The 14,430-nt window shown below is 37.8% G+C and overlaps 1 protein-coding gene across 4 annotated transcripts in view; it reads right to left on the bottom strand.

Moving 5' to 3' along the window:
* Nucleotides 1–14,430, bottom strand: part of USP10 (ubiquitin specific peptidase 10) — a 70,427-nt gene that overhangs the window by 24,558 nt on the left and 31,439 nt on the right. The window contains exons 3-5 of one of the 4 annotated variants that reach the window (XM_075008440.1): nucleotides 13,590–13,650; nucleotides 11,793–11,879; nucleotides 7,785–8,807 (exon numbers count right to left, since the gene is read on the bottom strand). In XM_075008440.1, coding sequence (XP_074864541.1) covers nucleotides 7,785–8,807; nucleotides 11,793–11,879; nucleotides 13,590–13,650 — 1,171 coding nt within the window. The remainder of the gene's footprint in view (nucleotides 1–7,784; nucleotides 8,808–11,792; nucleotides 11,880–13,589; nucleotides 13,651–14,430) is intronic. The other 3 variants (XM_075008441.1, XM_075008442.1, XM_075008443.1) reach the window with 3 other exon arrangements.

The raw sequence follows: 14,430 nt of genomic DNA, 5'->3' as shown, positions 1-14,430 counted from the left end.
TTCGCAATTGACGCACCTCGCTGCCGTGCATCTCGTCCCGACGGGGCTTCTTTTCAAAAGGACCCCGCCTACTTCAAAGTCCCCTTATTCCCATGGGCGCGTCAATTTCGAAGTGCCGCGGCCGCCCGCATGCTAATGAAGCGCTGAATATGCATTTCAGCTCTTCATTAGTAAACTTCGAAATGGCCATTTGCATGGCCATTTCGAAGTTTGGGGCTCGTGTAGACACGGCCTGAAAGTAACATTAACTGAAGGGTGTGCTCATATCCAATGTCAGACACCGTCCCCAGTATTTCTCAGCATAAAAGTATATCAGATACATCCTCTTTAGTAAAAGATTATCTTCAGTTTGGGTAATGATGCAGATTAATATCTGTTTGAATAAGGCTCTTCCTATTCCTGTGATCTTTTAAGACCATAACAAAACCTTGATGTGATTATTTACACCATTTTATACATATTTTTAAAAAACCTATATATGTAAACTTCCATTAGATGCACTCCCCCCAACCAATTTTATTACTATTTAGCAAACTTCTCTCGATTTGAATAAAACTGAAATTGACAGTTTCAACTTACACAATATTACAACCAAAATATCTTTGCACACCAGCACAGAGTGATGTTAACATGACGCATGTAAGTTACTTGCTTTTTCACAGCACCAAAGGAAACACAGAACATTGATATACATAAATACCAGTCATGCACGTGTGTGCACGTGTGGCCCCCACATTAAAAATGTGGCTTCAAAGGTGCTCACCCAATCCCTCCTGAGGGTTACCTTCCCAAAATTGCTCAGATCACATTTAGGCTCCAAAAAAAGATTTGGAAAAATGAAAAACACAGGGGGTGAGCACTTTTGTAAATGTAGCCAACTACTTCAGTACTTAAAGAGAAATCATTAGATATTTAGAACCTGCATAGCACCCCACAACAGGTGAAACACGAAGCTTAAGCAAAAGGACAATATACCTTTCTAACAAGAATGGATTATTACTAGTTTTATTATACTAGCATCTGGGCCTCAAATAAGACTACATTATGCTAGGCTCTGTATAAACACAATCAGAAATTGGGAAGACTAGGGCTAGGACACTGTAGCAGTTCACTGAAGATGCTACCTGTGACAATGGCAAAGGTAATCCCATTAGCACAGGTAATCCACCCTCCACAAGAGATAGCAGGCAGTCAATGGATGAATACTTTCAAGAATTTAACAGTCTACACTAAGAGTAATCACTGCTGTGGGGTGTGGATTTCACACATCCAAATGACACAACTAGCTCAACCTTTCTAGGGTAGATCAGATCTAACATGTTCACAGCAGATATATCTAAATAGGTAAGAGAAACAAAGAGTTGGAGGAGAAATGGAATCACAAAAGGTGAAGTAACTTTCCCAAAAATCTCACAATTGGTAAGCGGTAAAACTACAAATAAAATCCAGGCCCTTTTACTGCAAATCCAGGGTCTCATTGGTAATATTAGTTATTATTTTAATCTAGTACTTTCACAACCAAGCTAGTTCATATCATAAAACATACTGGAAATCTAAGAACTTTCAACCACCCACTAACAATTATGAGAGGCATCGGGGAACAGAAAGGTCTGTCAAAATGTATGCAGTTGTTTAGATGGAAAGATCTTACCTTTTAAAGTTTAGACATCATGTAAAATATTTTATTGTGAATAAAGGAAAGTATAAATATATCACACTTAGATGCTACAGGGTTTGTAAGTGCTTAAAAACATTTGAAAGCATATAGCCAATAGAAGAAATATTTAATAAGCATAAGTGCTAAGCACATTTTCCCCAAAAGCTCACTGAAGTCATTCCTTGAAATTTCTAGTACAAGTTTCTATTAATTTTAGTGTATTGCAAAATAAAAAACTTTGTACATCAAAAAAGTAACTTTCCATACTTAAAAAAAATCTGGTAATAAATCATCTCTCTTCTATATCACATTAAAACACCTAATGTTTCAAAGCAAGAAAACAGGAAAAATGCTTCCTGAGATTTTCAAAGCAATTTAAGTTTTTATAAAAGCTAAACTAACAAGTTGCCTTACAACGGTGAAGTTTGGAATTTGTGAAAAATGTTTCATTCCTTACCATTGTCATTAAAAATTATATCATTTAATTTTTATTTTTTTCTCTTACAGTCAGAAGTAAACTGAAGAAACAACCTTTCATACTTGGATCATTAGCATCCTCTAGTGGCCACAGTGTCGGTTTTGGATACAATGTCTATATTGGGAACAGCTCCCAGAAATGAGTTTTCATAAACTTTTAAAAGCATTTTAATTTCATTTGACCTCAAAGTATCATAATTTGTTTTCTTCAGTTACACAGATTCATTTAAAAGCTATTTCAATCACACAACAGAAAAAGATATGCACATACAATTACAAACCACTCTTAACCTGAGGAAGGTCAGACCACAGAGAAGTGGGGTTAGAAACATCCTCTTCCCCTTTTTATGACTAAAGTAGAATATAACTGACAATTTTTATGTTCCACCACACAGTTATGGTGTCACAGCTGAGAACTAGTGATATAGACTAATAAGTGTTTATGTTTTTAAAACAGGTAGTTCTGAGGATTGTGCAAGATTTCAATCCAATTGCAGGCAAATCCATCAAGAAATAACTTTAAGGATGTGTGTGCTTCTAATTCCCTCTAATCAATACCATCCCGTAATATGTTAGGTTTAAAATGCTAGTAAAAGAGAAGAAACAGGCACTTTATAACAGAATGGATATGCTCCATCCAGGTAAAAAAAAATTTAGTAAGACTGTGAATAGAGTTAGCATTCCAATTTTAAATTAAAAACAGTAAATATTGATTTTACTATATCTCCTCATGATCAACTATAACTCTGAGTTGAAGAACATGAAAAGTCTCAATAGCAAATATTATTTAGGTAGACAGGCACATAGTAAGAGTTCCAGCAGAACCGCAACCATAAGCAACCCTAAAATTAAGCCACTGTCAACAAGGCACGGTTTGGTAAGAAAGCACATTTCAACTTCGTATTGTCAAGGCATCCCGCTGGCCTAACTGCATTATGCTTCACTTCTAGTCCTGAGACTTGTAGCGGTAGCTTTGCTTGGAGCAAATTAATTACTTCGCTCAGCAAGTCGTGTGCTTGAGCTTTAAGGAACTTTCTAGAAGAGCAGTTCTCAAGCTTTAGCAATTCAAAGACCCCAATTTTGATTTAAAAAATTTTGGGGATCCCTTCATTAAGGTCTCAACCTTGCTCTGTCCCTTTTCCAAGGCCCTGCCTCCAACCTGCTCCATTCCCCTTCCCTCTGTTGCTTGTGCTTCCCAACTCTCACCCCCTCTCACCTAGCAGGGGCAGGATGAGGTGTTGGAGGAAAGAGAGGGATTGTGGCTGGGGGTGAAGGCTGTAAGAAGGGGTGAAGGTTTTGAGGTATGGCAGGGGAGTCTAGGCTGAGGCATCAGACTGGGTACAGACAACAGAAGGGAGTTTGGGTGTGGGACAGAATTATGAACTACAGCTTTAGGGTGCACTATATTACAACAATCACTTTATTACAATCAAGCCAGATTTTATTAAAGTCTGTCTCCTATTCATTGGAAAATAATCTCTACTGTGCATTACTCCCTTTGAAAACACACTTATCAAAATCCAAGATGCTAAAGAAAACGGAATATTATATTTTGTTATACTACAAACACTATGAAATGTCTCTTCACTCCCACCTGGTGGAAGAACAGGAGTACAGATTTATTAAAAATCTTGCCATAATTTGGAACAAGAATTAAATGGCAAAGGATAGTTTAATGGGGATTTTAGTCTTATAATAGTTTATTTACAGACATTTTAACAGTATTCTGATATTTGATATGTGTAAGACTCGATTTTAATGTAAGTTCACTTAAGATCTCACAATACAAATTATTTGACACAAGCGTTTCTGAAAAGAAAATAAATCTTGCCAAAATTAATGGAATGAAAGTTTGCTGGAAAATTAACCTACGGGTCTGTTTTCCCACATATCAGCTTTCAGGAAGGGTGGTAAGATGACAGAAGATAGAGGAATTTGTGAAAGAACTGGCACCCAAGAAGCACCATAATGAAATCTATTACATGTTTACTGATCCAGCTTTAGACCAACATATACGGTTGATAAAAACAACAGAACTGCTGCAAGTTCCAGTGACTGATAAGGCAACATGAAACCTTTTATCTCAAATAACTGGTTCTAACATACAAGATGGTTTAACAGCCAATGTTAACTCCTGAATGATGGACGTTAGGTGGTTTGTGTTCACATACACGGCACAAAATGACTAATGTTTTAATTAACTGAGTTAGTTATACACAAAGCTGCCATTGCACCACCACAATCGACATGGATCTAATTACCTCATATTAAAGTATATTCTCTCTCCTCTTCCAGATTAAGTCTATTCCAAAAGGTAGAAGATCAACACACCAAATTTCAACTAGTCACATATTTTCTAAGTAGTCATGGGATTTTAAATTACTTATACTATTAAATGTTTCCTACTTCTCCATTGTATGCAGTATCCCCTCAAATGCAAAAAGGATATTTTTGCCTATTAAAATCCGGGAATTTCCGTTCGATTTTCTTTTCAGACAGAACAGTACATTGTTTTCATAAGAGGTATTTAGAATCTAATAAATACTCTATTGGAGTATAAATTTTAAAGTCAATCAGATCCTTCACAAAACTGTGCTACACTGTGTAGTTTAGCATATTTCATTAGAGAGAGGTTTCTCAAACTTCATTGCCACAATCCCGTTCTGATAACAAAAAAATTTCTACAAAGACCATAGGAGTGGGGACCTGAAGCCTAAGTCTACCTGAGCCAGGTGTCAAAGCCTAACTCCTGCTGCCCTGGGTGAGGGGGCCAAAGCCAAGCCCACTTTGGGATCCAGACCCACATTTGGACACCCAGTGAATTATAACTATAGTACAATGTAATTTCTTACCAAAGCTGGACCCACCCCCTTTAAAAAAAACAAAAAACTTATAGCTAGGGATGTAAAAGATTACCCAGCTACCAGTAAGAATTACGTTAACTGGAATGCTTACTTGGTACCCAGTGAAATGGGCTGCCTGATGCATCAGGCTGGCTAGCAGGAACCCAGCCGGACCTCATGGTGGGCAGGTGAGGTCATGGCTGTGCTTCAGAGGCCCAAAGCAGGGACAGGCAGTAGTGCTGGGTGCCAGCTATGGCCACAGAGGCCCCCGGTCACACCACAGAAGCCTCAGATCTCAGCTCCAACTGCACTGAACGAGCCCTAGGGAGGGGCAGGTGGGACCTGGCCACACATCCCAAATGCAGCCATTTTTTTTTTTTAATTTACTTCATACAGAAACATAAAGCTCTATTTTTATTTTAAACAGGATTAGAGCGGTCATAGTTAACGCAAGAAATTAATGCAAAACAAATTACCTACATTAAAAAGTTAGTCACAATTAAGCAGTTTTACTCCACTGTTAAAGAATACTAATTTAAATGTATAATAAATAATTTGCGTGTTTTTCCACATTTTAAAATACACGATTTAAATTACAATAGAGTACAAAGTGTACGCTCTTCACTTGATATTTTTTATTAAAAGAATTTGAACTATAAAAAAGAAAATTGTTTTCAATTCCCTAATAAAAATACTTACTGCAGTACAACTCAACTCCGTATTACTTCTTGTTCAGCCAATCACTAAGACAAACAAGTTTATTTATATTTATGGGAGATAATGCTGCCCAGTTTCACTTACAAATGCCACTCAAAAGTGAGAACAGGTATTACTAGAAAATTGTTTATAGCTGGCAGGGCCATCCGAAGGCAGTGGCAAGCTGGGACCTGGGTACCCCACTCCCACCCCCCGGGTTCCCCAAACCCCACTCCTCTCCTACTCAGCAATGAGGCTGGGGGAATTACCTGGGGGGTGGGGGTGTAGCACACCCTGCAGAGATAGCCAACAGCAGGATGTTGCCTCCCTCACACCACTTAACATATGGGTGGTAGGACTGGCACCCTGCTCCACTCTGCCAAACTCCCAGCCCATTGTGGAGAAGCAGGGAATGGTGGCTAGGGAGGGCAGCAGAACAGAGAAGTTTGCCACTTCCGCCACCCAGGTGGTGAGTGCTGGGGAAAGGCAGCCCCATGCTGCAGCCGCATACGACCCCTGGCCCCAGGTAATCTTCCCCGTCCATCCATAGGCTAGGTGGGGCAGCTGCCACAGGGCCCCCAAAAGCATGGGGTCCTGGGGCAGCCACCACACCTTTTCCCCCAAATGAGACAGCTCTGGTAGCTGGCATTGCCAGATATGCTAAACGTTCGTATACCCCTTCATGCTTCATAGACCTTTTCAGAAGTGATGACACATTAAAAACATTCTAATTGAATTTGTGACCTATCTTCTTAGTGGAGAACTAAGTCTCTTGCTCTGAAATTTTACGCATATTTTGCCATATATTTCACATTATTGCAGTCTTGGATGACAACCCAGCAGATACTGTTCTATTTAAGAACATTTTCACTGCAGATGTGACAAAATGCAAAGACGGTACCAATATGAAATTTCTAAAGGCAGCTACAGTACTCAATCCAAAGCTCAAAAACCTGAAGCACGGTCAAAAAATCTGAGAGATGAGGTGTGGAACATGTTAGAAACCTTAAAAGAGCAACTCTCACTCCAATGGGGAAAGTACAGAATTGAAACAACCAAAAAAGGAAATCAACCTTCTTCTGTTGGAGGCAACTGACTCAAATGATGAAAAGGAATGAGTTGGTCCACAATGCTCAGCACTGTTATCAAGCAGAACCCATCATCAGCATGGAAGCATGTCCTCCAGAACTGCAGTCAAAATGTGAGGTTGAATAGAAATGTTCAGCGTAACTAACTTGAAATGCTTTGCAAGGCTGGTTACAACAGCGTGAATGCTAGCTCTCATTTTCAGGTGACACTGTAAACAAGAAGTAGGCATCATTATCTCCCATATTGTTAAGTTGCACTTTTACAAGAAAGAGATTGTTCTACAATACTACTATGAGGAGAACTGACAAATTTTTATTTCAGGGTGCAAATATTTATTACCAAAATATAAACACTGTACACTGTATTCTGTGTGGCAAAGGAAATCAATATTTGAAAATGTAGAAAAAAATCAAAATAATTAAATGGTATTCTTTTATAATTTAAGCAATGTGATTAAAAGTGCAATTAATCATGACTATTTTTAATTTCACAATTAGCGGCAATTAGTTTTTAATCATTTGATAGCCCTAAAAAGATTAAACAAAATCAAAGAATCTTGTTAATGACATGTTATACCTGAAATACTAACATTAACTGAATTTCAAACACTCTTTCCTTGGATGTATGCATTATAACATCACAAACTCTGGGCAATCAGCTATATATAGATCAACAGAAAGCAAACACTTTTTTCTACACACCTCTTTCAGTAAGACTGTTAAATTAAATGCTGTACCACTGAATTTAAACCACGCCTAGTGCAGTTTTAATTGCTGATATACAGCATTTATATTAACATACACTTGTTGGAAGATGATATAATACATTATTGCAATTTGTATTCAAAAGACAGAGTTGAAATAATTATCCACAATAACTATACTCATTTTCAGAATTGTATAATTAAAGTCAATCTTAATCATATATGAATGTGTCTTCTCTTTCAATACTGTACACTCTTGTTTAAGAAAGAATACGTTACTCTTTACTGTAATGTGCGTTCTAGTGTGTTTTAACTATACCTGCAATCTTTATGGCTACAGGATCCTCAGAAACTGGAACAGGCCCCTCTTTGACTTCAACCTGTTTTTCAGGGATCAGAGCAGATGTGGCAGGAGGGGTACACTTAGTCTCAACATAGGCCACAGCTGTGGAAACAGAGGGCTTGGAATTGTGAAAAAGACTAGCCCACGATTTTGCAGGCTGATTAACAAAGACTGATCCTGAAACTGGGGCCATTGCCTCAGTAGTAGGTGAAGCATCCTCAGGCTTAGGTTGGTCTGAGTCAGTGCTTTCCATAGTGTGCAATTCTACCCCATTGGCAGCTGTACCCTCAACAGAGGACTCAAGTGTTTGTCCATTAGTAACACTAAGATTTTCAGTAGTATCAGTACCATCATAAGGTTCTACACCAGCTGTCCTTAATGGGCTACCTCTGCCAGACTCTGCAAGGATGCAGAATTGTTCAGAATTGGTAACACTGCCTAACTCAGGCTGCCCAGCAGTCCTGGTATTGTCTAATACACTAGAAACAGAATCATCAGACACTGCTTCACTAATGAAGTCCACAGAATTTTCAGGGCTGTTACAAGTCCTTGGTGTGACTGATGATGGCATGTCTCCCGCAACTTCCGTATCTTCTGTGCTTATACTATTCAGTCCTGATGAATTTGTATGGCCATTTACAAGAGCCTCTGAAGGAGCGCCATCGTTGGCATCTTCCAAATAATTATAATATCCAGGTGGTCTTTTTTTCTTCTTCTTACGCTCCCGTTGTCCAAGGCTCCCAGATAAGCTATCATTTTCAGCATTTGACCCGCTATCTAAAGCGAGGGCAGGATCAGTGAACTGGCAGTCTATGGAGTTGTAGTTAGTTTCATTAAGAATGTCATTATGGGTTTTCTGAGTTGATGCGCAGCCAAGAATAAATTCTGGAGCCTGAGGATTCAGAGTGCTCGCAATACTGTAGTCAGCATTATTCAGCACAGATGACTCTGTCTCAATAACTTCATTAACACCAAATTCAATTCTCCGATACTCTTCCCCTGAACAAAAAGAAAGTTAAATATCTGTTAATAAAGTCCAGTCACAAAGATGCCCATTAGTAACAGGCAAGTCTGTTATCCAGAAACAAGTATAAATGACACTCCTCATAAACAAAATAAATCCTCAATGTCCACTGTCTTGAAATAGGATGGCTTTTAAATATTTTTAAATTAAATAAAGATGCAAAGTATCAAAGCTGTCCTGCAACACTGAGCAGGACTTCAAGCTAAGAAAAGATAGACACAGATCCTGACATAAACACAGATGTACTCTTTCAGCCATACGGAGTCTCACTGACTTCCATGGTAATCTGCTGGGATCCAACTGGATAATGAGGAACACAGTGCAATGAAAATAACCATCTTTTCCCTATTATTGCACATCTTAATGTAATAGAAAATAAGACCACCTTAAATCTGCAAACAATTTTTACAAATAATTCCATGTTTGCATCTGGTAAGATTTTTTTTTTAAATTAGGAATACGTAAGGCACAAATCACAAGTGACAGAATATTTTACATTCTGATCAAATCTAAATGCTACAATTTCTGGTTTTGGAAATCCAGATTTCTCAGGAGCTTAAGAATAAAAAAAACTATGATACTAATTTTGTGTCACAAGAAATAAAACTAATGTGACTGTATCAAAGCCAGACATTATATTTAAATATAAAGTGACTGATAGTGAGTATATGAACAATTAAAAATAATTTACAATGATATTTTCATAACTTTCAATAAATAGGCATTTTCTCATAATTGATTAAAATATATCAAAATGTTATCATAATCAGGTTTTCTTAAACATAAAATCCTAACTAAACTCACATTTATACCGATCAAAGAACTGTGTGTTGCAAGTGTATGGAACTAAAATGACCACAACATATATGTTATCAATAGATTACCAATCTATTAACACTGTATGTCTCAGGTTGCCCTGACACTTTTACTGTACTAAGTGTTACATAAATGTCCATTAATATCAAACAACAGTATAATGTAATCAAGATTATAGGATTCAGGCTGATTTCTGAATTTCAGTAGTTTCCAGGACAAATTTTCATTAATATTTAATTAGAAAACAAGCTTATGTTATTTTCGGTGGTACATACATTACTGCTTCTATGAGGTTAAAAACTTTTTGTTTTCCTTTTACAAAACAGAAAACAGAAGTGTGGCTAGCAAATGAGTCTCAGATCACCCTTTTCAAACAACAATGGTCACAATTTTACAATACAGTAAAAGCTCAGTTATCCAGCACCTGGATAACCAGTACATTCAGTTAACACACACACCGGGGGACCAGGCCCCGACTGGAACAGGCAGAGCAGGCCAGCAGCAGGGCTCAGCTCAAATAACCAGCACGCTTTATTATCCAGCATCGCCAGTTTCCCAGGGATGCTAGATAATTAAGCTTAAACTGTAAATATTTATAATGCATTAAACTTTACAACTACAGATTCATCTAGTTTAACTATGTATTTGCTAACAGGATAACAATTTTGTACAACTTTGTGCACACAGTGTTTCAACCAATTCACATTAATGCAGGGGTGCACAAACTGGAGGACATGAAATTTCAAAAGGAGGGGGAACAGCACAATCGCCTGCCTCCCTAACACCCCCACCGGGGCCTGCTGCTGCCTCTCTGTAGCTTCTGTGCACAGCCATGCTGTACTTATGTGCTGCCTGCCTCCCTGCCCGCAGAGGGCCAGCTGCAATTCCTGTCCCCTCCTTCCCTCCCTCCCTGCAACCTCTCTTGGCTCAGCTGCCTGCCTTCCTCCCCCTCTCACCCCCTGCAGTCTCTGCCATTGTTTCTGGCCTGGCCCCCATCACATTTTGCAGAGGCAGTTGAGCTGGGGTAGGCTTTTACTGGCACAGTCCCTGGTTTCAGTTTCCCCAAGAGCATCCAGGTTCTGTTTTTTAAAGTGCAATTACAGTATGTTGATTTTCTGTATAGTTCTTTTATTTGCTTTAAAAGGTATCCCTGGAAGGGGTGGGGGAAAAAGGGGGGGGGGGGCACTCTTTTAAAGAGCAGGGAGTTGATGTTACTGTTGATAACTACCTGGGACTGCTCAAGTGGGGATGGCTCTTTAAACAGTGATTTTTTTTTTTTTGGTGTTAATATCTGTCCGGTATGGCCGGGTAAGTTCTCCAAACATGCTTTGACTCCATCTGTATGGAGAGAGAGGATGCTCACTAACTGCACCATTGTAGTTTGTTGCTGCCTCACAGAGTGGCACATGCCAAAAGGTGTTCCTCCCTCCCTGCCCCATATGAACATAACAGAAATTTCCATTGATTTGGATTTTATTAGACCGGTGGGGGTGGGAGTTAATTGCAGGGATGAAAAGGGGGGGCAGACATAAAATTCTGCTCACCCCTACATTAATGAAGATATCGCAGTGTCATGAACATTTGCTTTTATGCAACAGAGCATAAAAGAGTTGATGTCAATCACAATATATTTATGTTTTAGGAATAACGTGCGTTAGTACCTGTTGAAATTTTCAAATACCTTCCAATCCCTCTTTAGAGCTTATTAAAATTTGAAAACACTCAAGCATTGGATTTTTCCTAAACTCTTATTTGAAAAAATTGCTTTTGGACTAAGACTTGGTATGCTATATTACAGCCTGGAGCAAAAATTGCACATGCTAGCTATTAATCCCTTAAGCCAAGTGGTTACTAGCAAAGGAATTTAAAACTATTACCTACAGCCAAACTGCAATAAGAAAAATACCTTTCAATCATTGTAAAGTGAAAAAGATCACCCAAAAAGGAGTTAAGACTTACTCCTCCCTTAAATCAAATTCCTGAAATACTACCTATTTACAAGAATTGTAAAGGTTGGGTCACAACACTCATTTCCACACAACCACTAATTTTTGACAGAATCTCATTTGTTTAACATTATATTTAGTGCCTTTTTAAAGAAAAATATGAAGGAGTCCAACTTTGTTTTATGGTTATTTTTGTACCTTCCACTTTGCTTCCAGTCACCTTTGTTTCAATCCATTCTGTGGTGTTTCGAGGATCTATTGTTGCATGGATTGAAATGGATGAACCTGAAGATATGAAGAATACTGCTCATTGACAAGATACCCTTTGAAGATGTCACAAAGTATCATGTCAATGCATTATAATGAAAGCTGTGAATGCGTATTAAGAATTAGTATGCACCATGTATCATGCAGCTTTTTAGCCAGAATGCAATTATTCATAATATGCATCAACAGCTCCTCCAGCCGTTTACTGTAACTATCAATACACCATAAAATAACATTTTATATTATGATTATGTGATTAATGGGCCACCTCAGTGTTATTTACAAGACTGTGTGAGTAAATATTTCCATTTTAGTTTTGATTTCATCTTATGCAGACCCAATTATACAATACATGCACATTATAGTGCAGTCCTGTTAAGAGACATTTTTCAGGAAAAGTTTGATTTGTCATTCACCAATCTCAGAGGAGGAAGGGAAAACTTAGGGTCTGGGCAAAAAAACGTGCAGAAGTCAATTTTCTATACAGCTTGTGCTAAACCATTTAAAAAACTACTTGAATAATCATCCTTATTTCAAAATTCCTTGTTTAAAGCCAACCACCTAAATCCATACTTAGGTCTGGAAATAAAAAATCCTGGATTTTCAAAAGGTGCTAAGCACTCTCAGTTTCCACTGATTTTACATAGAGTTGTTAATCACCACCACTAAAAAGACTGGTTAGCGTCCCTGAATCTTTATTCAAGCATATAACTGCACTCACTCAAACTTAAAATTATAGTAATGACTTTTACCTGGATATGTTCATCCAATCCCCTAATGGGTTTGTCATTTCATAAAATTTTAATGGCTATTCCAAATGCTGCACTAATGAGCTGCCCAAATTTAAACACCAACCATATTTTGCAAGCTAAAGGAGACCTGGGTTCTAGTTCCAGTTTTTCCACAAGCTTCCTAAGTAACTTTGGACAAGCCTCAACTTCTCCATATTACTACATTAAATACTATCATTTTACATCTGAGTTATCTACTTCGTACAAGTATTATGCAGATTATTATAAAGAATGGAGGTCCTCAGATGGAAGGTAAATATGAACTCATGATGAAACCAGGATGTTCCTTGTTAAGGTGTGGGGAAAACATTATGAATGTGAGTGCGGGGGAAGGGAGAGGGAGAGGGAAGAGTATCCATTACTGCTTTAAATCACAGTTCAGTAACATAATTCTACACTGAAATTCATTTTCTGTCCAAAAAAGGATTGTCTAGAAAAACAGCTGAGCAACACAAACAGAATGTCATACCAAACACTGAGAAGAATACTACTTGGAGAGTCATCTGGAGGCTGCAACTGCCAAAAACACTCATGTTAAGATGTTAACAGACAAGGCAAAGACCACTGATGGTTAAGTATTTTTCAAGCTATTTATTTTAGTTGTTACTTGATTAAAAATTTCATACTAAGTACTAGCCCTAAGCGATTTTTTAAACTCGGTTACAAAAGTTTTAATGGAATTGTTACAACACAAACTACCATAGTGGAGCAGCGTGCATACTTAGTTAGCTACAAAAATGTTAAAACAAGATTCTCAAACATTCTTGTACATTTCAATCAGCTAGCAAGTACTGAAAAAGCAGCCTCCCAAACACATGCACATAAACATGCTAATCAACCTGAACTGTACTAACAAAGTCAGCAAATACTAGATCAGAACACTATGAGGAAAGCCCTATGACCTGAAAGAAGGCATGAAAAAGGAATAATTTCTTACCGTCATAAAGCTCACCTGTGGATTTAATACCACAAGAAAGTGTGTCATTGTATGGAGGAAGCTGCAAAGAAAAATAAAGATTTACTGATAAGCAAAACAGCTGTTTAAAAATAACACTTTGTTAATTTAATTAGAAATAACTTGATCCTTTAAAATTAAAAATGGCATTCACTCTTTGTACCCAATTTCCAAAATTTTCATCCCTACACAGTAGCGTGATACTCTACAGAAACTAATTTACCATCAAAGATAAGACTACCATCACCTTAAGTTAAAAACTCCAGGACCATGAGCTTGTCCTCCAGTCCACTTCAGGATTCTCCAAGGATAGCAAAATCACACCAAGAATTAAAAGAATGTAAATACCGCTTATCAGATGAGGGAACTGAAGGACGGAGATTAAGAGGCCTGCTAAAGTTCACGGACAAAAGTCTGCAGGAGACCCATAAAAGAACCCAGGTCTTTGGATTCCCAAACTTCTGTTTTATCCACAATTAGTATTATTTTAAAGAGGTTTAAACACTCTGCTTAAAAATACAGTAAATTTTGCGGCTGTTCTGGATCACCTTAACCTGTTCACAGCAGCAAAATGAAGACTTTTAGTTTTGCACTGCCAGCCTAAATAGTAGCACTATTATGTATGACTAATCTAGATAAAGAATCAAGAACTTTAGTATAAAATGTTGGCTCTATTATCTGCGGCTGGAGACCTAATGTAACTTTTTCACGACTTACATGAAAAGAGAACCTATACACTGGTTTGTCCAGAAAATGCTGAAATAGAAAAGTATTAATAAAATCAGTAATTATTTTACCTGAAAAAGTTCGATATCCTTGAGCC

The sequence above is a fragment of the Carettochelys insculpta genome, chromosome 14, assembly GCF_033958435.1.
Source record: "Carettochelys insculpta isolate YL-2023 chromosome 14, ASM3395843v1, whole genome shotgun sequence".
Classification (NCBI taxonomy): Eukaryota; Metazoa; Chordata; order Testudines; family Carettochelyidae; genus Carettochelys; species Carettochelys insculpta.
Note: the sequence above shows the minus strand (reverse complement) of the source record. Positions and strands in the feature narration are given on the sequence as shown.